The sequence below is a fragment of the Antennarius striatus genome, chromosome 18 (genome assembly GCF_040054535.1).
Source record: "Antennarius striatus isolate MH-2024 chromosome 18, ASM4005453v1, whole genome shotgun sequence".
Taxonomy (NCBI): domain Eukaryota; kingdom Metazoa; phylum Chordata; class Actinopteri; order Lophiiformes; family Antennariidae; genus Antennarius; species Antennarius striatus.
In genome coordinates this window covers 9,446,295-9,469,622 of record NC_090793.1, presented here as the reverse complement: position 1 = coordinate 9,469,622, position 23,328 = coordinate 9,446,295, and the positions used below count along the sequence as shown (strand labels likewise).

The 23,328-nt window shown below is 44.9% G+C and overlaps 2 protein-coding genes across 7 annotated transcripts; one reads left to right on the top strand and one right to left on the bottom strand.

Annotated features, from left to right (window-relative positions):
- Nucleotides 1-874: 874 nt before the first annotated feature.
- Nucleotides 875-13,840, top strand: LOC137612110 (integrin alpha-6-like). Of its 2 annotated transcripts, XM_068340461.1 has the most exons (26): nucleotides 875-1,148; nucleotides 6,213-6,334; nucleotides 6,429-6,508; nucleotides 7,309-7,570; nucleotides 7,665-7,796; nucleotides 7,869-8,082; nucleotides 8,157-8,350; nucleotides 8,432-8,529; nucleotides 8,609-8,736; nucleotides 8,807-8,896; nucleotides 8,992-9,053; nucleotides 9,159-9,316; nucleotides 9,396-9,539; nucleotides 9,627-9,742; nucleotides 9,841-9,997; nucleotides 10,106-10,186; nucleotides 10,265-10,344; nucleotides 10,673-10,750; nucleotides 10,848-10,950; nucleotides 11,055-11,225; nucleotides 11,375-11,467; nucleotides 11,572-11,682; nucleotides 11,937-12,035; nucleotides 12,158-12,283; nucleotides 12,397-12,475; nucleotides 13,025-13,164. In XM_068340461.1, the coding sequence occupies exons 1-25, from the start codon at nucleotides 973-975 to the stop codon at nucleotides 12,463-12,465; spliced, it is 3,144 nt and encodes a 1,047-aa protein (XP_068196562.1). In that variant the 5' UTR covers nucleotides 875-972; the 3' UTR covers nucleotides 12,466-12,475; nucleotides 13,025-13,164. The 2 variants fall into 2 exon arrangements, with proteins under 2 accessions (XP_068196562.1, XP_068196561.1); XM_068340460.1 differs by lacking the exon at nucleotides 12,397-12,475 and having other exon boundaries at nucleotides 876-1,148; nucleotides 10,103-10,186; nucleotides 13,025-13,840.
- LOC137612109 (neurabin-1-like) lies at nucleotides 13,229-22,990 on the bottom strand. 5 transcript variants are annotated; one of them, XM_068340454.1, is made up of 19 exons: nucleotides 22,780-22,990; nucleotides 19,540-21,609; nucleotides 18,898-19,030; nucleotides 18,547-18,667; nucleotides 18,355-18,459; nucleotides 17,657-17,747; nucleotides 17,421-17,561; nucleotides 17,239-17,292; nucleotides 16,742-16,842; nucleotides 16,494-16,622; nucleotides 16,295-16,391; nucleotides 16,153-16,216; nucleotides 15,940-16,076; nucleotides 15,628-15,851; nucleotides 15,390-15,452; nucleotides 14,995-15,190; nucleotides 14,754-14,852; nucleotides 14,427-14,615; nucleotides 13,229-14,335 (listed from the first exon to the last, which is right to left on the bottom strand). In XM_068340454.1, exons 2-19 carry the CDS (start codon nucleotides 21,319-21,321, stop codon nucleotides 14,162-14,164), a joined length of 3,900 nt encoding a protein of 1,299 aa, XP_068196555.1. In that variant the 5' UTR covers nucleotides 21,322-21,609; nucleotides 22,780-22,990; the 3' UTR covers nucleotides 13,229-14,161. The 5 variants fall into 5 exon arrangements, with proteins under 5 accessions (XP_068196555.1, XP_068196558.1, XP_068196556.1 ...); XM_068340457.1 differs by having other exon boundaries at nucleotides 14,995-15,187; XM_068340455.1 differs by lacking the exon at nucleotides 22,780-22,990 and adding an exon at nucleotides 22,373-22,388.
- Nucleotides 22,991-23,328: the final 338 nt, after the last annotated feature.

Here is a 23,328-nt window from a genome sequence, read left to right as displayed (position 1 = left end):
ATAAAAGCAGACCGACGCCTGTGATTGTTATCTCACTGTGGGGATGTTATTACTTGCTGTATTGTTCTACCCATCAGGGTTTAACTCAGGCCATGGTGACGTCACTTTCCTCAGGACTGACTCATGTCAAATCAAACACATAATTCCTCAATCCTTGAAACCGCCTTAAATTTGGAACATATTTATCAGCACAAACAGGATTTCCCATAATTCCTATCCAAATATGAAAAATCAATTTATTTCCTCCAAATGTTCATCATCAGCTACTTACTGACCCCCTACAAATATGGATTTCAATGTCCCAGATCTGACTCACTACCTGATCTGGGTCCAACTGTGCACAGAGATGGTATGTCGTCAGTCCCTCATGTCTGTATAGTTTCATTTTACTTAGACTTTTATGAATATTTTTATTTTATTTTTCTACAAAATGTTGAAATGCCATCTTGCAGAGTTAAAGACTGCAAGACAGTGAGTCAGAATTTGCATCTAACTCAAACGTTTGTTCACTCAAGATCCTACATAACCCCTCAGCAAAATTAGTCCACAAGAAAGAAAGAAAGAATTAAAAAAAAAAAATCCTCCATTGGAGATCTCCAAACCTCTTTGTTAACAGCTGTTTGTAGAAAGACTCCCAAGAAGGGTTCACATTTGCCGTCGGTAACATCCTGATCTCTGTAGAACGGGTAATGCTGCTGACAGATATCTAACACTCTGAGGTGTGGTGTGTGTGTGTGTGTGTGTGTGTGTGTGTGTGTGTGTGTGTGTGTGTGTGTGTGTGTGTGTGTGTGTGTGTGTGTGTGTGTGTGTGTGTGTGTGCGCGTGTACGCCAGGGGAGGCCAGTGGGAGGAGGGACAGCTGCGGGTAAAGTGCACAATATTCAACCCAGCGCAGTCATTTCGCCGCACATTGCGTTTCTGGCGTTTCTGGATCGAGTCTCAGTCTGGCCGTTCGGTTCTAGATTACAACCCCATGGAGGGCAGGATCACCTGCGGGCTGTCGTTGCTCGTCTTTCTTTTGGGATGTGGCCGACTGTCCGCCTTCAACCTGGACACCGATAACGTCATGCAGAGGATCGGAGATCCGGGCAGCCTGTTCGGCTTCTCTCTGGCCATGCACCGGCAACTCCAACCGGAGGATAAGACAATGTAAGAGCCGCACTTGTTTTTCCAAAGGTGAAACCTGGAGCCAGTTTATTCCCCCTGAACCCCTCATGCGTTTCCTACAACAGTTTTTCTTGACAGTTTGACTTTTTCTAGGAAAATAAATCTCTTTTCTAGAGACAGGGTGTCACGCAATCTAGAGCTCAGGTATTTCGCAGGTAGGTTTTAGTTTCAAACCTATGGGTTCCAAAGTTTTCACTCAACTTTCAGCAAACCTTTATATTTAACTTAATAAAATAATCCTTATGTAATCGTATACACCTGTTAAACCTCAGGCCTCGTTCGTCTCGCTCCAGTCTTTCCGTCAAAGTTACTTATTTGCCAGTTTTTATTGGACCTCCATTACTTTTTGCGCACAGCGCTGCGCTCCCACAGCTCTCCCCCCTCCCTCCCACTCCACTTTTTTTTTTCTCCACTGTACTTTTTGCCAAGAAGATTTTGGGTGACACCTATTCTTAGTATTTCGACCCAAAATACATCTTTTATTTATTACTGGTATTTATTTGTCCCACTACCAGACAGTTGTGGTGCGAACAAACCCGAGATCAGCGCTCATTCTCTAATCTTGGATCAACCAGAAATATTAATGTTGTTTTCACATCATCTAAATGCAGCAATCCCATCAATCACCGTGATTTTTGTATTATCGTGTATTACATGTTATTGATTATTGACTGGTGATGTTCGCAACGCAACTGTGTCACAGCAGAAAGGTTCTGGGTTCGACTCCTTCTCCCTGCAGTCCAAAACACTCTCCGTCTATTTGAATGGGTGACTACATCTCCCATAGGTGTGAATATGAGCACGTCTGAATTTGCCCTGCACACGTTTTACCAAATGTCAGGTGAGACAAGCTGCAGCCCCACGTGACCCTCCAGAATAAACCACAACAGGAGACACAAAGTAAGATACCAGGGGAATTGACTTTAAAATGATTATTGGATTATTTTCTTAAAATTTGGTAAAACTGGATTAAAGGGTGGATGATATTTTTAACACTTAGGGTTTTTTGGTTTTTGCAATTTCTGTCTCTTGCCTTTAAAATGCTGGTTGGATATACAGTAGATGAAACTGGGTGGAAGGGTTGAGCGTGTTCAAGTTCATGCTGTGTCATGTTACATAATTACGTGCAAAACAGTCAAACAGGAACCAAAAACATTCGTAAAGCCAAGCTGCCTTAGTTTAGTTTAATCTGTTTTTAATGCATATTTAATTCAGAACTGAAGCTTTTAAGTTAAAATGAAAATAAGCATACTTTAAGTATGTGCAGAACAGAACATTTACTCAAGCAAAGCACAGCACGAGATAAAATCTGTGCTTTTATCCCTGTTAGAGTAGAAGACAGTGTGATTTAAAACGCAGTAGCACAAACAGGATCAGTGCATTTAGGTTTTTTATTTTCGGTCAACAGCAGAAATATATTTGTCCAACTAAACCTCAGGGGTCACCGGTGTGTTTACCTGCTGCCAGATATACAGAAGTCTGAGCTAACAAGACTCCCCTGGTGTTAAACCTCCTCCACTGTGGATCCAATCTCTTCTTAAACCTGTGTGTGTGTGTGTGTGTGTTTAAATGGACGACACACAGCGATCAGTCAGGAGGCCGGAGCCACTGACGGCCCTCCCGCTTCAGGCCCTTAACTTAAGTGGAAAATAGAAAGCAGCAGGTTTGTGTGACCTGGAAAACAACAGCTACCAGTGTGGATAAGCGGAAAGCCAGTCATTAGTGGAGGTTGAAGTAAAGTCAATTTGGATTGTGTTAATTTTTAAAGTCCTTTTTGATGCAAAATCAAAGAAAATCTTTGTTTTCCATCTTATAAATTATAAACTGCAATTCTTCTTCCTCTATGAAAGTTCACACCTTTACAACTCTGAGCTGCTTTAATTGTGATCAGCGTTTATCGCTGCTGTCTAATATTTGCAGGTCTAACCCTCATTTATAAGAGGTTGTAAGCGCTGGTTTGCAGAGGGTCCATTCTGTCTCATGCTGAAACATAATAATAATAATAATAATTCACACTTTATTGATCTCCAGAGGGGAAATTCTCTTCTCACTCTCAGTACATGCATATATACTGTATGTGTTAGTCTTATTACATCACACAGTATTGCGAACAAGGCCCCTGAAACACAGCACACTAAGGGCCTGTAATCATGCAATTAGTCCAGGGGAGGAAGAGTGACGGGTCGCGCACGGAGGTCGCGCCCCAAATGAGCAGCTTGTAGTGGGGACGGCGCCTTGCTCAAGGGCGCCTTGGCAGTGGCTGGGAGGTGAGCTGACACCTCTCACTGTTAGCTCACACTCCAAGGGATGTCAGGCGGGAGCGGGAATCGATCCACTGATGGCTGGGCGATCCATCTTCAAGACATCTGCTCTACCGCTGAGCCACTGCCGCCCCAAACGGTCTTGAATATTAGTGTTGCCTTAATTGGTGTAGAAACAGCTGAGCTTGTGTGTGTGTGTGTGTGTGTGTGTGTGTGTGTGTGTGTGTGTGTGTGTGTGTGTGTGTGTGTGTGTGTGTGTGTGTGTGTGCGTGTGTGTGCTTGTGTGTGTGTGCGTGTTCGAAGCGTTGCCTTGCTGTCAGCTACTTGGAAGAGCATCAGAGAACTTGACGTGCTGTTCAATACATTCCAGAGATGGACCTGTTTTATTGCGCTCACAATTTTTTTTTTTTTTCTTGAGTCCGGGACATAGACTGTATCAACACGATGAAGAGTGTGTGCTTGTGTGTTCCACGTGTGTGTGTCCTCACTGCTGGGTGTGTAGAGTGAGTCACACTCCTTTGTCAGCCATGCATGCAAACCTTTTTCCTTCTCAGTGTCATTCATGCCCTGCAGGGATGAACAATTCATGTACCTGCAGGAGAGGACAGGATCTTAAAGAACTGTGTGTATGTGTGTGTGTGTGTTTGTGTACCACTCCATTGCTGGTCTGATAGATGTGTGTTTGCTTAAATATCAGCAGCATTTTGATTCCAAATGCGACAGAAAGACTCCTGAGTTTAGTATTTGTTGGTGTGTGAGGTGTTTCTTTCCTTCAGGTCAGTTGAATGAGAAAGTGAGAGAATAAAGATCCAAAAAAAGAAAGAGGTGATGACTGGAGGAATGCAGAGAGGAGCATAAATCAGTTTTACATCTGGGCACCAAACGCAGACCGTTACCCAGCCAGTGGGAGTCAGGAGGCATCCTGGCAGACGGCGCGAGCCCCTTCATCCTGCAACCAATTCGAAGGGTTCTGTTTGATTGGATGCTGCTGAGCTGTCGCTTAGCAACAGACCGGGCCCTGGGTGAACATCTGCATCAAAAACCTCCAAACCTGCATGGCTCTCCATGATTGGATGCCTCCAATGGCTGTCCAGTGCAGGGGCAGGCTGAGTTTTACTGTCAATATGTCTGTGTGTTTCTGTTATGGGAGTCACGACACACATGCGCACACACACACACACACACACACACACACACACACACACACACACACACACACACACACACACACACACACACACACACACACACACACACACACACACACACACACACACACACACACACACACACACACACACACACACACCCTCTCTGTTTGTCTTTCTCCTTCCTGCAGACTAAGCCTGTGCCATTGTGACTTCCTCTGCTGGTGGTTAATGATTAGATAAACAGCTGGGCATCAGTCAGAGGGTCAGCAGGTCGGCCTTATCTCAGCGTTACTGCCGACACATCATGTCAACGCTTCACGCCTCGGAGGCACAAATCAATATAGATAAAACCAGACGAGATGTTGCTTTCCAGCATACAATACATCATTGCAATCATACATAAGAAGATACATTTTACATGAAAGCTTTTGACATCTTTCTCCATTGATTCATTTGAGACCCCAGACCCAGTGACCCCCATGACCCACAGTCCCCGTGGGTCTGTCCACCACTTTCCTTCCATTCTCCTGACTTCCTGTGTCCGGCAGGAGAACGAGAGGAGACACCAGTCCAACCTGGGACGCGCCATCACTCACAAATTCTTTTGGACTGGATCAGTCTGTGACTGATGAGTGTTTTCCGATGGGTGTGTGTGTGTGTGTGTGTGTGTGTGTGTGTGTGAATGTGCACACTGTCATGTGGTTATCTTATCCTTTTGAGAAGAAGCCAAATCGATGCAGAAGATGAGACCCATGCTTGTCATTCATCACAGGCGGAGTGTGATTGAAGTTGCTGTAGTTGACATTCAAGTCCATCTCAAGGCGGGACGTTAAACCGTCGTCTACCTTTTTTCATCATCTTCTTTTATTTATTTATTCTTTTATTTATATATTCTGTTTCGAAATAGAAATAGATTTATTTTCATTTACTACAGTGACCTGGTCATCACGCGTCATCAGTTCTAAATCATCTTCCTTATGCACTTAGTGAGGCATGCTGATCACATTATGCTGCAACTCCTTTCTTTGACTGTATGTCTGCAAATTCCTTCCCTGAGAGTGTGTGTATATGTGTGTGTATGAGTGTGTGAGTGTGTGTGTATGTGTGTGTGTGTATGGTTTATTTTCCAGCTAAAAATGGCTTCTCTTAATCTCATCTGTTGTGGAGGTTCTGCTGTACAACGTTAATTCTGGAGGTCAACAGACAGTGATGAGATCCAGAGAGCGCTTGCGTTGGTATATCGACTGTTAACAAGGCCGAACAGCTGCTCTAAACTTCCACAAAACATCAGTTTGAAGAATGACATCCGTGACTGTAGGGAACTCAGGGAACTCTCGAACCTTGGGTGTGGCATCTGCTCTTGTTCTTACTCCACAAAGACATCCTCTGTGTCCGTGTGGAGATAGAAACCCGGCTTAAATTAACCGCACCAGGCGATTTGAAAGGGGTCTTTGACTCTGTCGGACCATGAGGACATGGAACATCGGTTGTGTGTAGCTGCTATGTGACACCGTAGATTGGAATGTGTGATAATATAATGTACAACCAGAAGAAATGTCTGAACGCTTTACTATGACTGAGCTACGTTTTCTTGATGTACGTTTAATCGAACCTTTATGTCCTGACTCCTGCAGGCTCCTCGTCGGCGCCCCGAGAGCAAAATCCTTTCGTGGCCAAAAGTCTAAAGTGACAGGAGGGCTGTACGCCTGTGAAATGACCTCAGCTGGTTGTTACAGAGTTGAATTTGATGAAGGCGGTGAGATATCTGCTGACACCTGAGAATTTAACCTCAATATTTAATGTATCAACATCCTGATTGTGTCTGTTTCTGGTCCTCAACCCTGTTACAGAGGACACAACCAAGGAAAGTAAAGAGAACCAGTGGATGGGGGTGACGGTCAGCAGCCAGGGGCCCGGAGGCAAAATTGTGGTAAGACTGCATGTCTTATACTGTAGTCTGACTGTAAAAATCAGACAACCTCCCATGGAAAGTTATGATCCTCTAATCCATTATTTGGTCAATTTAAGATAATCAGCAACTATTTTAATCGGTAGTTATCATTTTGATTATTTGGCTTGAACATCTGGTTGGGATGTCGTCACCCTACAGGGTCACTGATTTATTCTGCTATGTGTCATTGTAAAGTTATGAAGTTGTTACGGTGGAATAGCATAAAGATGTTTGAAGGTGAAGGATTAATTGATAGTAATCAATGGTTGTCCAACAGTTATCTCCAAACTTTCAACCATTTATCCTAAAATTCATGCAGATACAGTATTCCCAGTTTTTCAAGAATTCCAAATACTGTAATCCCTGTTGGATTACAAGGAGATGAACAACCAGATTTAAAATATAACAGTGCAGCCGTAAAAAATGTCATTTTGAATAAATGAAATAAGTTTATAATCAAACTGATTCACTTAATGGTTTGCAATTTTATTGTTAGCAACTACAGAAAACATCTTTTAGTTCAGTGTCCACATCGCCACAAAACTGTAATTTTTGCAGGTGAATATTTTAAAGTGATTGTTTCGTCAAACCAACAGAGGAAATTATCAAATTCTCATATTTGAGTCTCAAAATTTAACAGTTTACCTCAAAATGGCTCAAAATAGCCAACTTAAACGATGATGTTAAATATGTATTTCGTCTTTTTGTTTAGATTCAAGTTATTTTAGGTGAAACAGGATAATCACCTCAGGATAATCACCTCTTCTGTCTCCTGTTAGACCTGTGCCCATCGCTACCAGCGCCGATCCAACGTCAACACGGCCATCGAGTCCCGTGACATCATCGGCCGCTGCTATGTGCTGAGTCAGGATTTGACCATCAATCCTATATCGAGCGATGAAGGCGGCAGCTGGCAGTTCTGTGACAGTCGACCCAGAGGCCACGAGATGTTCGGCTCCTGCCAGCAGGGCCTCTCCGCTACCTTCGACAAGGACTACCACTACCTCATATTCGGAGCTCCTGGAGCGTACAATTGGAAAGGTTTGCTATGATCATCTCATGATTGCAAACCAGAGCCAGAGATTCCTGCATCATCCACCTTTTAACTCGTCTCATGTTGCCTCCTGTCCTTCAGGTGTGGTGCGCTTGGAGCAAAAGAACGACACCCTCTTAGAGATGGGCATCTATGACGATGGACCTTTTGAGGCGGGGGATGAAAACAAATGGGACCCTGAACTGGTGCCGGCTCCTGCCAACAGCTACCTGGGTAAGTCACTTCAGCTGCTCCGCTAACACAAAAGGGAATTCTTTGCACTTCACTGCCAACTCCATCTCTCAGGATTCTCCCTGGACTCTGGGAAGAGTCTTACCAAGAAGGGTCAGCTGACGGTGGTGGCAGGAGCTCCCAGGGCAGGTCACAGCGGGGCTGTGGTGTTCCTGAAGAAAGGCGACGACTCGAGCAACGTCCTGCTAGAGGAGCACACCCTAGAGGGGGAAGGCCTGGCCTCGTCTTTCGGCTACGATTTGGCCGTGTTGGATCTCAACGCGGACGGGTTAGTGACACGCCCGGCCTGCGATCTCTGTTATATAAATGCTATCAGTAAAGTTTTGCTTTTACGTCTGTCAGTTGGCAGGACATTGTGGTGGGAGCGCCTCAGTACTTCGAAAAGGACGGAGAGATCGGAGGAGCCGTTTATGTCTACGTCAACTCGGCTGGAAAGTGGCACAAAGTCACGCCCACCAGAATCGACGGACCCCAGGACTCCATGTTCGGCCTGGCTGTGGAAAACCTGGGTGACATTAATCAAGATCGTTTCCACGGTGAGACACATATACTGCTGTCGATTCCCCTCCTTGGATGAAACGTTCCTGCGTCATTCCTGTTGTCGTTCTCGCCTTCAGATTTCGCAGTGGGAGCTCCTTATGACGATGATGGCGCAGGGAATGTTTACATCTATCATGGATCATCGACAGGTCTCAGCTCTAAGAAAGTTGCACAGGTGTGTCAACTAGTTCGTCTTCAGATCTCGATGTCATCAGAGATCGTACATCAGACTCATCCGTTTCCTCTTTCTTTAGGTTCTGAAAGGCAAGCCTTTCGGAGCCAAGCTGTTTGGCTACTCTTTGGCAGGAAACACGGACATCGACAGGAACTCCTACCCTGACATGGCGGTGGGATCCCTCTCTGACACTGTTTTCATCTACAGGTGAGGGAACCAGAACGTGATGCCCGACGATCATTATTAAAGAGTTGTTCACTGAGTTCTGTCATTCTAGGTCTCGTCCGGTTATTAACATCAAGAAGGAAATCAAGTTCTCACCAAAGGAAATCGACCTCACAAAGAAGAATTGTGGAAATACCTTTTGGTGTGTAAAACTTCTATTTCTTTCTGACGTTAATTGTAAGTGAACAACACTTTGGAGGTACCGTGTCTGACTGGACATCCACGTTATGTTCCCAGCTTGGATGTGACCGTATGCTTCACATACACCGCCAACCCCAGGGGCTACGCTCCCACCCTGAGTAAGATTAGCATCTTTGACAGTTCATCATTTTGATGTTTTTACCACTTTTTACCACTACCCACGCTCTAAAGTCTCCCCTCAATCACCTTTCCGTTCCATCTAGCGGTGGCGTACACCTTGGAGGCCGATACCGACCACAGGAAGAACGGTCTCATCCCCAGAGCGACCTTCACCGACAGCCAGGGTTACGAATCCAGAGGGACCATCACCATGAACAACAAAGGAAAGAAAGAATGTGTTCGACGTCAGCTCGCCATACAGGTAAGACGGGAACTCTTCAAGACTGAACAGATTGGTCGGTGGGTGGGGTTTAATTATGTGTTATGCTTACATTTTGCAGGAAAAAATCCGAGACAAGCTCCAGGGGATCCCCGTTGACGTGTCAGTGGAAATCCAGGATGCCAAACGTAAGCGCAGACAGAGCTCGTCTCTTCAGCTGGCTCCCATCCTGGACGCCAATGAGTCGCCCACGAGTAGATCAGAGGTGTGTGTACCAGAAACAAAACCCATCGGACAGGCAATAGTTTTGTCACTGTTACCTCTATCTTTATGTGTTCGTATGTGTTTATAGGTCAGTTTCCTGAAGGAGGGCTGTGGCAACGACAATATTTGCCAAAGCAACTTGCAGGTGAATTATCGCTACGGCTACAGGACGACCGATGATAACAGATTTACTCCGTTAGAACTGTAAGACGGCACAAACACGTTTATTCATTTTTTTATTGTTTGTAAAAATGGCTTCTATGAAGGCTGCACACACATGCAATACTTCCGTTTGTCTAAAGGCAGAATGGTTTGCCGCTGATCTCGCTCAGCGACCAGAAGGACATCGCTCTGGAGATCAAAGTGACCAATCACAACGGAGACGACGCCTACGAAGCCTCCGTGATCGCAAACTTCCCTCGCTCTCTGACTTACTCTACGTTTCGCGTTCCACCTCAGGTGAGCTTTACATTCTTTTTGGCTTATCTTTCTCACACACATAAACACAGACACACACACACACACTCCATATTGTGATCCTGATGGGAGCGTATTTGATTTCAGCAGGGGCAGGTAGTCTGTGTTGCCAACAAAAATGGTTCGTTGGCTGATTGTGAGCTTGGAAACCCCTTCAAACGTGACTCAGAGGTGAGAGAAAATCACCAACCGTCTCCACACGAGTCGTCCTGTTTCACTAATAAAATATCTTTCTGTTTTTGCATACAGACGACCTTCTATATTATCATGGGTACATCGGGCATCTCTCACAACACCACTGAGCTGGAGGTAGATCTTCAGCTGGAGACGTAAGGAGGTCTAGTTGTCTGAAATAACATGATTGGTAATTTCAAAATGATGAATGTTTCAATGCTGAACCTGATAATTACTAAATAATGTTACAGATACGGCAAATAGTTTTGCAGAAATTGGCTGTATATTCAAAATTTCAGATCTAAATCCTGAAGAAAACAATTATTGAAAATGATTCCACTTTTCATGTTCCATGAGTACTATTAAGGGTATTATGAGGATCACACTATCAGGGAAATGTTGCTTGTAGTTGCAATGACCCATCTTAGGTCTGAATCCTGTCTAGTCAGCGATATTTGCCTTCACCTGTGTCTTACCTGACAGGACAAGTGACCAGCAGAAAATTGTCCCTGTTAAAGCGAAAGCGAGGGTCGCTATGTTGTTGCAGCTGTCTGTAACAGGGTACGAAACACACACACACACTGCTAGTGCATACAAAAAACAACACACAAACATACACAGGTTTACCTCGCTAACTGTCTTATCTTTGCCTTTGCAGACATGCCCAGCCGTCACAGGTCTACTTTGCAGGAGAGGTCAAAGGTGAAGGGGCCATGAAGACGGAGGCTGAAATCGGCAGTGCCATCACACACCAGTTCAGAGTGAGTGCAGGAAAGCTGACAAGTCGTTTCCACCATTGTTAAGATGCATCTGGTATTTTGTTTGTGAGGTTGATTATTAATTTATATATTATATTGATCTACAGATCATCAATCTAGGAAAGCGCTTAGCAGATTTGGGCACCGCCACCCTTGACATCGATTGGCCAAAAGAGACGGAGCAGGGGAAGTGGCTGCTCTACCTCATGAAGATCAGCGCCACTGGAGTGGAGCACATGGAGTGTTCTCCTCAAGGCGAGATCAATCCGCTTAACAAGGTCAGTGACGGCATCACAGGAAAGTGTGGTGGTGGTCGCACTGTGATGGACGCAGTGGATGGTTTTAATTTGCACATCCATTTTTATTTAAACCAATGGAGTCGAGGTAAATGTTCTAGTTGGATGTACTTTTTCTTCTCTTCTCTAAGGATCCAAGTCCCCCCAGGAAGAGAAGAGCAGCAGGAAGAAGGGGCGAGGGCACCATTTCACGATATGTCGACAAGACAAAATCTAAAACTCTGGTAACACCGCACTAGCAGATTTTTTTCTTTGGCTTTTTATACTTTACATATGTTTCTTTTTCAGCCAGTGTGCTGTAACTCTCTGCTCTCTTCCTTACTGACAGTCCTGCAACAGTGGAGCCAAATGTGTGAGGATAAAGTGCCCCCTGCGGGGCATGGACAGTAATGCAATCATCACTCTCAACTCTCGCCTGTGGAACAGCACCTTCTTAGAGGTACAGCAAAAAAAAAAAATTTAATAAATAAAAACCTGCAGGAATGTATTTGTGATTTTATTTAACTGTTCAGATTTACCACAAATGGTTCACAAATGTGTGCTTTTATAACAAAAAGGGTTTGTAAGAGTTGAACATCATCACTAAGTGATTAATTTCTTATTAAAAGTCACAATAATTACTGCAGTAAATGAATGTTTCACTGTTACCTTTGATTCTTTCTTTACTCTCGGTGATTGTTTGCCTTTAAACAGGATTATTCCAAGTTGCATCACGTGGAGGTGATCGTGAAGGCCTCTCTGCACGTTGACAGCACAACAAGTAACACGGTGCTGAAAGACGCTGAGTCGGAGGTATCTAATATGTTGAATCACTGAACCCAAGAGGACACGATTATTTACCGCCTGCTGAATCTAAATAACTTGTGATGTAAACAGAGGGAATGACAGCATTGGTCTTGTGTCTTTGTGTTCAGGTCAGATTGACAGCCTTCCCAGAGAGGCGTGCAGCCCAGCATGGAGGAGTTCCATGGTGGATCATTGTGCTGTCCATCCTGCTGGGGCTGCTGCTGCTGGCCTTGCTGGCCTTCCTTCTCTGGAAGGTAGGATCAGTGATAAGATAATAAAAGCACAAACATTAGAGTCAAATTCTCAGAAACTTGAGGTATACAAAACAACAACTACACACATTTTCTAACAATATGCCTCTCCTCAGTGTGGAGTCTTTGGGAAAAAGAATAAAGAGGACCCATCAGAAAAAGAGAGACTGACATCAAATGCATAAAATCCAGAGGGTAAAATTACCCGGCCTGCTCTGAATGGTTGAAACGTTTCCCCTCGCTCCTTTTTTGCTATAAAAAAAAAAAGCGCCTCTTTCTTGTAAAGGCAGGCAGTGGGCAACTCTTACTCCTGATATGAACGATCATTTCTGCAAAAGTGTTTTCACCTAAAAGATTTTCACACATGCTTATGTGTGGATTTTTGCATTTTACCTGCATGGCCAGTGGAGGTGACGGCTGATGAACAATGCCTGTTACTTAATCTAATGCCTGAGGATCACCATGGGGACGGCTCTGCATCTGTTTAACTTTCTGTTCCTTCTGTTTCCAATTTCTTGCCACACGGAGTCACTTTGTCTGCAGGTTTCTGTATTAGCATGTAAAAAAACAGGAGCTTCCTGTTTTTAAGAAGATCGCTGCATCCTGGTTATTTCCTGTGAACCAGCCTGATGACATTCAATCCCTCATCAATCTCTTTCACCTTTTTTTCCTGAATATCTTTCAACAAACGTTTCCCCCACACAAATAATGTGATTGTCTTCTCTTTTTTTTTCATCTCTGCAGTGTGGCTTTTTCAAGCAAGCCAAATATGAAGACAGGGTTCCCAGTTACAGCGCTGTTCGGATCAAACGGGAGGAGAGAGCGACACCACCAGAGAAGGGCGACTGGGAAAACCTAGAAAAGAAGCTGTGGGTGACAACCTGGCATGACAAGGAACATTACTCTTAACAGAGAGTGAGCTCTGACTCAACAGACTGTTTTTGCCTCGCTGATGAATTCCTACTTTCATTATTCGTTTTACGGCCTTGTTTTCTACTAAGTGTGGATTGTAAATATCAAGACACTAAACATTTGAATGAATCATTTGTAAGACTAAAAGTTCTGAATCATCGACAGAATTAGCCCAAATAACATCTGTGTGAATCATTGGAGAAGAGGATCAGCAGCTTGTCAGAGCTCCTGTTCATTTACTCCATTCACAGTTGTTGGCCAGGGGTGGGAGAATGGGTGTTTTTATTATATTCTTTTGTACATTTAAAAAAAATGTTTTGCTGAATTTGTATTTATTCTTTGTGGAGTACTTTGTTACGCACCCTACAGGCCAAAGACTGATGCAATGTAAATGTGGGTGTCTTCTTTTTAAAAAAAATATTATTTTCCCATTTAAAAAAAAAATCTGTTTGACCACTGACCAATTGATCAATCGTGCATTTTTCATGCATCAGGTACTACATTATGTTGGAGCTGCAACTCATTCCATGTCTGCTGGTACACAAGTGTGCCTCTGCAGAAACGATGTGGTTTTCACAGGCGGTGAGATGTTAAAGGAGGGAGAGCGAACAAAGTTTCTTTTGAATAAAAAGTTTGGAATCTTGTCAAGTAATTGTTTTTCATTGTTTTAGTAAGAAGGAAAGACTTAAATGGTATATTTAAAATGGTAAAATCATTATTTATTAAACACATAAAAAGGCATTTACAGAAAATGTATGCATGATTAAATCATCACATTTTAAATAATAAAAACATTGTTACACACGTCACATCTGACAGATGAGAGTTTGCTGGCATCTGCGTCAAAAAAGAAAAAAGGGACCGATGATGTGAACGATGGAAATGTGGAAATGTTACGGCTTAGAAGACATAGAAGACATCAGTCAAGTTGGATTTGTGCTTCACGCTGGTTGTGCGTATCCATCACCGTTATAACAGCGACTCTGTTCTTATAGTCCTACTGCTGTGTCTGGAGCCTTTCCCACACTTCTCCCCTGTCGCCTTCTCTTCCATCTCCTTCTTCTGAGCATGCTCCTCCCTCTTAATTTCCTTCAGCTTCTTCTTCAGGACAGACCGGTCCCTGTGACTGCACACCCCGAGAGCCTGACGGCAGAGAGAAGAACAAAGAACCGAGCAGAGTCAGCGTCTGAGCGTTCCACGTCCGCTGCTTTCGCGTCCCTGATCAAACACTCACCTTCAGCTTCTCGCCGTCCAGGTTGAGCAGCTGCTTCCCGTCCACGCCTTTGGCAGTGAATTCAGGTGCGTAGTGGTCCATGTTCATGGCGACTAACCACAGACACACCTGCTGGCTGCTCCACTCCAAGACGGGTCGGCTTTGCCACTGGTGGTTGTTATTGATGGGAGCTGGGTCGTCGTCCAACGCCTGACGGGACGCCGGGGACAACAGCGATAATGTAAAAAGCAGAAAGTAGGAGAGATCAGATAAAAAGTCAAGAACAAAGAGATGACTGTCCAGAGAGCAGAAAGCAGGAAAAAAAGAGGAGTGGAAGGATAGACTCACCTCAGAGGAAGAAAAAGTGAAAGTGTGAGAGTGTCCAGAGAGGGACAGATCAGAAACATGACCCCCCATGCTGGAGCTGCACACTGGAGAGCCAATGCTCTGGAGGCAAGAGAAAGAGACTGCCTACATGTCAGGCTTCAGACCCGTGATTGGGTTTACTTCTAGAAGGACTTCTGTTGCTATGGAGCAGACAGCAGAGGGATACAGGAGCAGAGAAGACGTGATACAGCCCAGACTTTACCTGATCTCTCCTACCAGAGGTAGTCAGGTACGGCAAACTGCTGCTGGACACGGATCGAAGCGTTTCCCTGCCTCCTTCGCCTTTTTCTCCCCCTCGTTCACCAAACCAGGGGAAGGGCAGACAAGAAGGCATGGAGGTGATCGAACCCGACGGGGAGATTTCGTCCGGCTCTTTGGTCAGCTCGCCACACGAGCTGCTGGTGGAAGGCAGCGGTTTGAGCATTTGGTAAAAGGAAACCTTGAGTTTTTATCCTTTTTCACATATCTGGCCTTTCCTCTATCATTAAGTTGTACATAAATGACTGATGCGTAAACATTCTGTCTGGAAATTAAATCTTTCTGAATGACTGGAAATCAAATATTGATTGTTTTATTGTTAGGTTAGTGTCCTCCCACCTGCTGGGAATAGATATTTTATGGTGTTTCTCACGCCTTCTGCTGAGAGACTTGCGAAGGCCCCTTGAAGAAAAAAAAAAATCATTACGAGGACAAGGAATCAGGAAATATTAAAGGTGAGGGAGGGTATCTATTAAAGCAGCCACTGTAGAAATATACTATGGTAGAAAGGTGATCTGTAAGCTACTATGGCTTTAAACCAGAGAATGGTTGACTGCAGATAAGAGACTGAATGCACCTCAAATTGGGAAACTTCTTTCTGTACTTCCTGGATGAGGAGGATGAAGAGGGAGTGACGGAGTGGGTGATGTAGATGGGCGGGGTGACGACGGTGTCGGTTGAAATTTGAGGGCCAAGGGCCGAGTGAGATGAGGAGCCGGACCGGGCACCTCTGCTGCTTCTTTGGACCGTCGCTGGAGCGGATTCTCCTCTGCTCTCCTGGTGTTTCGGAGCTTCCTCTTCCTAAAAAGTAAAACAAGGACTTTTCTCGGCGTTTCGGCTGAAAACAACACGTCGAGCATCGGTTCTGGTTCTCCAGCTCTGACTCTACCTGTTTCCTGAAGCTCTCTCTGAGTTTGTCTCGGGAAGGCGGGTGGCGCTTGGACTTCTGGGCCAACTGTGCTCTGGCGATGTGAACGCTGGAGTCTAGAAGTCGTGTGTCAGGAACTGGAATAGACCATTCTGGACCTGGGAGACAAACAGTCAAGAGATTTCAACCACAAGTCCTTTTTTAACACTTCTGAATCCACAGTTGTCATCTTACCTGAGACTGAAGGCTCCTCAGAGCGGTTCACCTGCTCGGGATCTTTCCCCTCCAGCCGTGCTATCTGTGATAAAAAAAGAAATAAAGACGAGTGGCGTGCTGAAGTTAAAACGACACCCAGGCCTGAGCAATCTCTTCTCACCTGACTTTGCAGACTTTCAACAGTCTCTCTATGCAGATTCTCCCTCTCTTCCATTTCACTTCTCAGATCAGCTTCTCTTTTCTCTTGCTCTGCCTCTCTAAGAAATGTTTTAATGGAAACCTTTTAATTTTACACTCAAACACAACAGTGACAGTAATTTTATGCATCATAACTGGATTCGAATGGACTGGATAAATACCGGCTCTGGTATTCTCTGACCAGTCTTTTGGCTTTGTTGTATTTGATCTCAAAGCTCTCCGATTGGCTTTGGGCATCGGCCAATCGCTGGCTCACAACCCTGCACAGCGTCTGGGCCTCCTGCCAGTACCTAAAATACACATGGGGGGGTTTATACCCTCTCCACCATACACTTCATAATGTTTATCTTTAAGTCAGCTCTAGATCTCATGTCATGTCTGCCGCGATTACATTAATGAAGCGTCATACTTCTCCAGCTTCTCAGCTTTCTCCTCGCCATCCTCAACTCTCTGCTCCAACTCCTCCTTCTGACTCCGCCAGGATGTCCGCCGCTCATTCCACGACTTTAGCTTGACGGGAGGTAAAAATAATATCTTACACATTTTTCTGATTTCTCATTTTTATGCACAGAAAAGGAACGAAAAGACAAAAACAATTCTTGGGACAAACTGTTTTCTCCTTTATTTTACTTCAACAGCTCAGAATAAACGACGCGTTCACTGATGCCGACACAGTTGGATACATTTTTTTTTTGCAAACCCAATTAAGTCACAACGGTGATGACTTCAAGGCAAAGGAGCGGACAAGTGTTGGAACACAGCCCTTGTCCTCATAACTCCATGACGGCCCAGCTCACTCAGTTAAAATGGGTCAGACTGTTCCAAATATGGATGAAAAAGTAATAAAAGTGAGCAGTCTCTGGTTTGTGTATGGAGGAGGGGTGGGGGGGTCTCAGTCTGGCCTACCTTTTCTCTGGCGTGGTGAAGTTGCGATGCTCTGCTGCGGAGTTTTAATTGAAGCTGGAACAAAGCAGAAGCAGCTGTGCTGACCCACATGCGCTGATTTGCTCCATATAACAAATTTTATTGTTTAAAAATTGTATTTGACTGCATTCACAGGTCTGATGGATGTTAATTCATGGATGTACCTGCTGGTACTTGAGGCATAGCTGGTAGGTGTCCAGGCTGGAGAGAACAGACACGTCCTCCCCTTCGTCCTCTTCCTCGGCCAGCGAATCCATCTCCGACACGCTGCAGTCGCTGTTCTCCTCGGCGGACATGCTTTCTCTCTTCACGTGTAAGAAGAACATATGGAGAGCAGCACAATCACACCACATGGGAACCGTCAACACCCACTGAGACTCTACATCTTACAAAAACACACCTTTCTGGATGTTTTGTCCATTTCCAGGCTTTCATTGATCAGTCGTGCCACCTCGCTCTCCACCCCTTCCTTTTCTCTGCTAATTAAAAACCTGCAGCCGAACAGAGGAGCCCAATCGGTGAGCGGTCGGCCCCGGTCTATTTAACAGCAGACGTGACGATTCGCAGTGGAGCTGAGATACAGGTGTCACCAATGACGCTAATGAGAACCTGTGTGATAATGAAGCCTCAAACAGGAAGTAGCCATGTTTGTTTGATCAAATAAACCTGTGTTTTTGCTCCAACGTCGACGGAGTTTGTTGAAATCCAGTTTTGCGTGAATAGAACCCAAAAATGTGTTTCTTCAACTTTACAATTGAATTCATTTTACAGGCATTGTCTGAAAAGCGGGAAAACAAACCTATGAAATCTTAAGAAAAATAATCGGATGTTGTTTTAAACTCATTAACATCCGGGGAGAAATTTTGTTTCTCTTGGTGCAACTTTTTCATCTTAAAATAACCTTGGTTATGTAACAAACATTCAGAAGTCTGATGCTGATCATTAGATGGATCGCTTCTTTGAACTTACAATTCAAACGTTAAGCCCAAAGAAAACACTTCACTTGCAATGTCGCTGTGATGCACATGAAAAATGTGAAAGATGCAATGACAATGTGATGGATAGATAAAAAGGAAATTAGGAGAGGAGACATCGTACTTGACGAGTCCGGCTGTGTTCTTCAGCACTGTGGCTGCAAACAGCTGGGAGACTCCCACCAAACTCATCCCGTCCACCTCCACAATCTGATCATTCACCTGAATCCTAAAGCACACACACACACACACAGATTAAAAAAACCCATCATTGATTAGATCCTCCGTGAATCTACTAGCTGGTGTTGAGATATACCTCCCATCCTTCTGTGTTGCTCCTCCTTCAGTGACCGTTTTGACAAAAATTCCCAGTTTTTCCAGCCCCTGGTCAGCTCCCACACCCATACCTATGATGCTGATGCCCAGACCTTCATCTCCTACAGGGAAAACAAGCAAGGAAGTCATCCTCAAAACAGCATTTGTGAGTGAGAGACTTGCACCATCAGGAGGAAAAAAAAAATGTCACGAAAAAAGTGGGACGGCACCTCGGAGGAGATGTGTGATATTTGAAACACAGCTGAGAATAAACACGTCAGCCGTGATGACACACACATGATGTGTTACGGGGGTTTCTCTTTAGTTTCCGTGCCCTGAAATAGAAACGCACCCTTTTCTATCTCCACCGGGAAGACGTCCATCCTCTCCACCCTCTTCTCAAGCTCGTACTCGGCCGAGGCCGACACGGGATCGATGTCGTCGTTGTGTCGATCGTACTCCGCGTTGGAGTGAGTGCAGTACACCTGGAAAGAAAACACGGATTTCTACTTGGTTCGTGTTAACATGGATGGTCAAACGCAGGCCGACTGACAGTGAAGATGATGACATTTACGTCGTGAAATGTCAGGATAAACGTTGGAGATTTAGGGTAAATAGAACTGTAAAACATTTTAATACAAAAAACACAACTAGTGTCGATCAGTGATCCCACACTGACCCACAGGACTGTGGTTTATTATGACTAGTCTGATGGATTCCACACACACCCACAGGAATGTTTTCTTTTTATATCGAGCAGCTCTGAGGTGACAGACTGAAGCATGTGGGGTCTTGCCTTTCCTCCACCTCCTCCTCTTCCTCCTCCTCCTCCTCTAATGGACTAGAAACATGGCTTTGCGCCGACACCTTTCTTACCGTCACACACAAGCTTTAACCGGGGGTCAAATAAAACGAGGCGCTCTGGTATAACGCATTAACTTCGAGACAAGTGAGCCTGCAACGGTTATTCGTTCATGCGTATATTTTTCCTTACCTTGATTGGTGCTGAGGAGAATCTGACTTTTCTCTTCGCTCCTCCATCTGGATCCTCATCATCAGTCGCTTCAGGCACACCAGGAATTTCCTCGTAATTCGATAAACGCTGATGTCCTGGATCTGCGGACTTTTCCCGCTCCTGTTTGGATGTCAAACACTCTGAAGGAGGCTGGGATGCCTCATCCTGGACACGGGTTTCTTTCTCGACCTCTTCCTCTTGGCCTCCTCTTCCGTTATCTCTCCCATCACAGGTCACTTCCACGACGGCATGTTCCTCCGATGTTGCCTCTTCTTTTTCAATTCCTTCCTCATCTCCACTCTGCTCACATTCCTTCCCCACACTACACGACTCCACTTCCCGGTCGACACCCTCCTCTGCTCCCATGCCTCTCTCCTGCCTTCCAGTCCTGTCTTCCACCCCTCTATCCGTCTCTTCCTCCATGTCAACCCTCTTTTCTGTTGACTTCTCAGCCTGTGCAACAAGCTGTCTGCTCTGCCCCTCCCACGCTTCGTTCACCTGCAGATACTTGTCTTTTACATCTTCCCCACCGTTTTTATTTTCCATTTCCCAGGAAAAGCTGCCTGATGACTCCCTCTGGAGCTCCGCCGAGGAAACAACCAACCATCTACTGCCTCCCGCTTTTGGGTCCACGCCGTTTTCCAGCACATGTGATGTTCCTTCCAAGCTAGGCTCCTCAAAAACATCATCCACAAGGTCCTGCACACCCTCTCCCAAACTTTTACTTATATACTTGCCCCCGTCATCCTGGGGCCAGTTTTTTGCTTCTTTTTTCTCCTTTTCTTCTTCATTCTCATCACTTTCAGATGAGTTGTTCTTCACATCCACCAGTTCTGCCCTCAGTGGCTCCTCAGGGATCAAGCAGGAATTAAGAGTTGTGCTTCGAGCCTTTTCTTTCTCTGAATGTGTCCCTGTAATTTGTTCATGTTTGTAAAAATAAAAAGGAGACATGTTGGATTCTTCACTATGATCTTCTGATAAAAGAGAACTAGGATGCATTTTCTGTGAGGTCTGGTCAGGAGGCTTTGGTGAGGAGACACTGAAGCTGGGTTGACTTATGGAGCCATCCTCCTGTGACTGTCTGTGTTTCCCTCCTTTCTCTCCCCCCTTTTCTTCCTGGCTGACATCGCCATTCCCTTCTTCCTCCTCTCCTTTCCCATCAGTCATCACCTTACTCTCTCTGCAAGTCACACCCTTTGAAATCTGTCCGCCACAGCCATCGCCCTCCACCATTTTGGTCTCGAACAACCTCCGGGCTACAGAGAACTTCTGAGCCAGAGCAGCTCTGTCCACAATCTCCTCTAATCTGGTTGGTCTAGCTTGATGGGAAGAGTCTGTGCTCAGAACAGAGGAGGAACTGATGACCGAACGCCTTGATGACTGAACGGAGGGTGAAGCTTGGAACGGTAGACTAGGATTACGGGAGCAGAGGAGGAGAGGTGTGGAGCCAGTACTTTCTATTGCACCAACATCTTGTTTCATCTGCTGGCTGTCCATTTGCAGGAAGATGTTGTCTCTGATCTTGGTCCCCCTGGTGCTGTGAAGCCTCCCTCTGCTGCCTGTGCTGGAGCTGGTGCTGGTGAGAGGCATGAAGGGTCCTGACAGGCTGGATGAAAGCCTGGTTGCACGCTGGGCTGCAGCTTTGGTTCCTGATTGTTGACTCGTCCCAGTGTCAAATGAACATTTGATTGTGTGAAAGTCAGATTTGTAGGTTATCCTGTGTGGGGAGGCACTTCGGCCTTTGCTGTCCATCCGCATCATTTGGAAATTTAGTTTTTATAACAAAAAATGTAAGGGAATTGATGAAGATGCTTTCACAACTATTTGAAAAAAAAAATCACCTGAACAAGTGTTTAACAAACACACAATATTTCAAGATGTGCTGGTACAACAGAATAGCAGCAGTAAGGCATTAAATACGGCTGATTATCCAGCTGGTGTTTGGAGATGTTATGGCATTTTTTTCAGCAGATGACAAACACTGAGTCTCCAGTTGGAAACTTGGAAACTTCCTCGTCAGCAGGTAGATGTCAGAGAATTCATCATCACCTGGTGGTGTGACAAAAGGTTGATGTCAGTGTGGTGAAATGACACAACTAACCTTCAAGTAGCTTCCCTCGCAAAACGCAGCTATTAGTGATCCAAAAAAATCAATGCAATCAATGCATTTCAGGCTGAGTACTCACACTCATTGCGACGTTTGAGGACTTGTATCGTAAAAAGCAGAAAACATAGCATTAACTGTGAAAGACTCCACTGACACGTCCAGCTACAGCGTGTTTGCTGAAGCAATGAAGCGTTAAGGTGACTGGTGATTTCACGTGCTGTCGGAATTTTAGCAATCTATATAAAGAATGCGATATATTTCTGTGGGGAAATTCAAATATATAATCTAATAAATATTACAATATTTATTCGTGACTTACTAAGGATGAGCAAAAAATCAAATGATTTTTAGTTCACTAATTTGGTTGTTTAAGTTAGTTATCGTAACTTGACCCCGATTTAAGGAATATTATGCGTTGCCTTCCGTATCATGTGGCATATAGTCCACCATTATTTTAGCCTCACGTACCTTTTGGCTCGAGAAATCACTTTCGTGTCACAATGAAACCGTTTCATAAACGCTGTCGTAGATGATTAATTTTTTTACTACAGCTTTGAAGGCAGCATTTCTGAATGACCTGGCCTTAGCGCGCGCGCGGTTCAAAGGTCGTGGCCCGGGGTTGGCTCGCGCACGGTGAGAAATTTACTGCGTTTAACGTTTAGCTGGTGTGATATACGGTCACGGTGGCCTCGTAGCCTCGCTTACCGGACGTGTGTCTGCGGGGCTGACGGCTCCCTCGCTGTGATAAACGCAAACAGATGGCGACTCATGTCTCTAAACGCTGTAAGTGGATTATCCTCCGGTAATCCTGTGTAAACTACTCTAGTAACTGTGAAACACGGACGGTGAGTGGGTGCAATTTAGCCTAAAGGCTAATTGTTACATCTGTGCCCTGTAATTTATTTACCCACAAACATTTTTTTTAGACTTATCCGTCCAGAATGTGGAAGTATTGCCATTGTGTTAATTTGTAAAAGATAAAATAACATAAAGCTTTTATTTCAGCATAACTTTAAATCATAACTAACATGCAACATTCTGACGTCATGTGCTCTTCTCTACTGTATGTGCATCTACTATCAGACAAAGAGGTTGCTGCTATATCCACTCACCTTGTTTTCCAGCATCCCTGCCTCTCATCTGCTGTGACTCGATGTCCCTGTCACAGAGGTGCGCCTGAGCTCAAAGGTAAGCTTTGTGTGAATTATTCACCTGTGTGCAGGTTTGTGTTGTCAGATGGATCTCCCACTATCTACCTGTGTGAGGCAGACAGAGCAGCCGTGCAGCACCTGCTAGTGTACGTGCCTACCGAACGTACCTGTGTGTTTGATGCTACTGAGGGAATTGGTTCATTGGCTGTGTCTGTCTGTAAAGCTGGTTTGTGTGGCAGATGGACTGGACTGGACCAGACTGGACTGGACTGATCTGATTCCTGCAGAGCTGGAGAATGGTTCTGCCTGCTGTGACCTGGATCTGACTGGAGACCATTGTCCCAGGTGGCACTGGGACCTAGTTGATATAAATATTATCCAATCACAAAAGCCTTATTCTGAATGAGGCTAAGAAAAGGGAGGGAGGGTGAGAGGATTGAAGTAGATGTGGAAATGAGGGAGTGATGTCAGCGTGGGTGGTACAGTAAATTTAGAGACGTATATTCTGTA

What these genes read in the sequence shown, in the direction of transcription:
- LOC137612110 (XM_068340460.1), top strand. Translation starts at nt 973, where the DNA reads ATGGAGGGCAGGATCACCTGCGGGCTGTCGTTGCTCGTCTTTCTTTTG. An exon ending in CCTTCAAACGTGACTCAGAG is followed by an intron (nt 10,187 to 10,264) that starts GTGAGAGAAAAT and finishes TTTTGCATACAG; the next exon opens with ACGACCTTCTATATTATCAT. An exon ending in GTAGATCTTCAGCTGGAGAC is followed by an intron (nt 10,345 to 10,672) that starts GTAAGGAGGTCT and finishes CTTACCTGACAG; the next exon opens with GACAAGTGACCAGCAGAAAA.
- LOC137612109 (XM_068340454.1), bottom strand. Translation starts at nt 21,321, where the DNA reads ATGATGCGGATGGACAGCAAAGGCCGAAGTGCCTCCCCACACAGGATA. An exon ending in AACACAGCCGGACTCGTCAA is followed by an intron (nt 17,748 to 18,354) that starts GTACGATGTCTC and finishes GTTCGGCTGCAG; the next exon opens with GTTTTTAATTAGCAGAGAAA. An exon ending in GAGAGAGCTTCAGGAAACAG is followed by an intron (nt 15,852 to 15,939) that starts GTAGAGTCAGAG and finishes TTTACTTTTTAG; the next exon opens with GAAGAGGAAGCTCCGAAACA.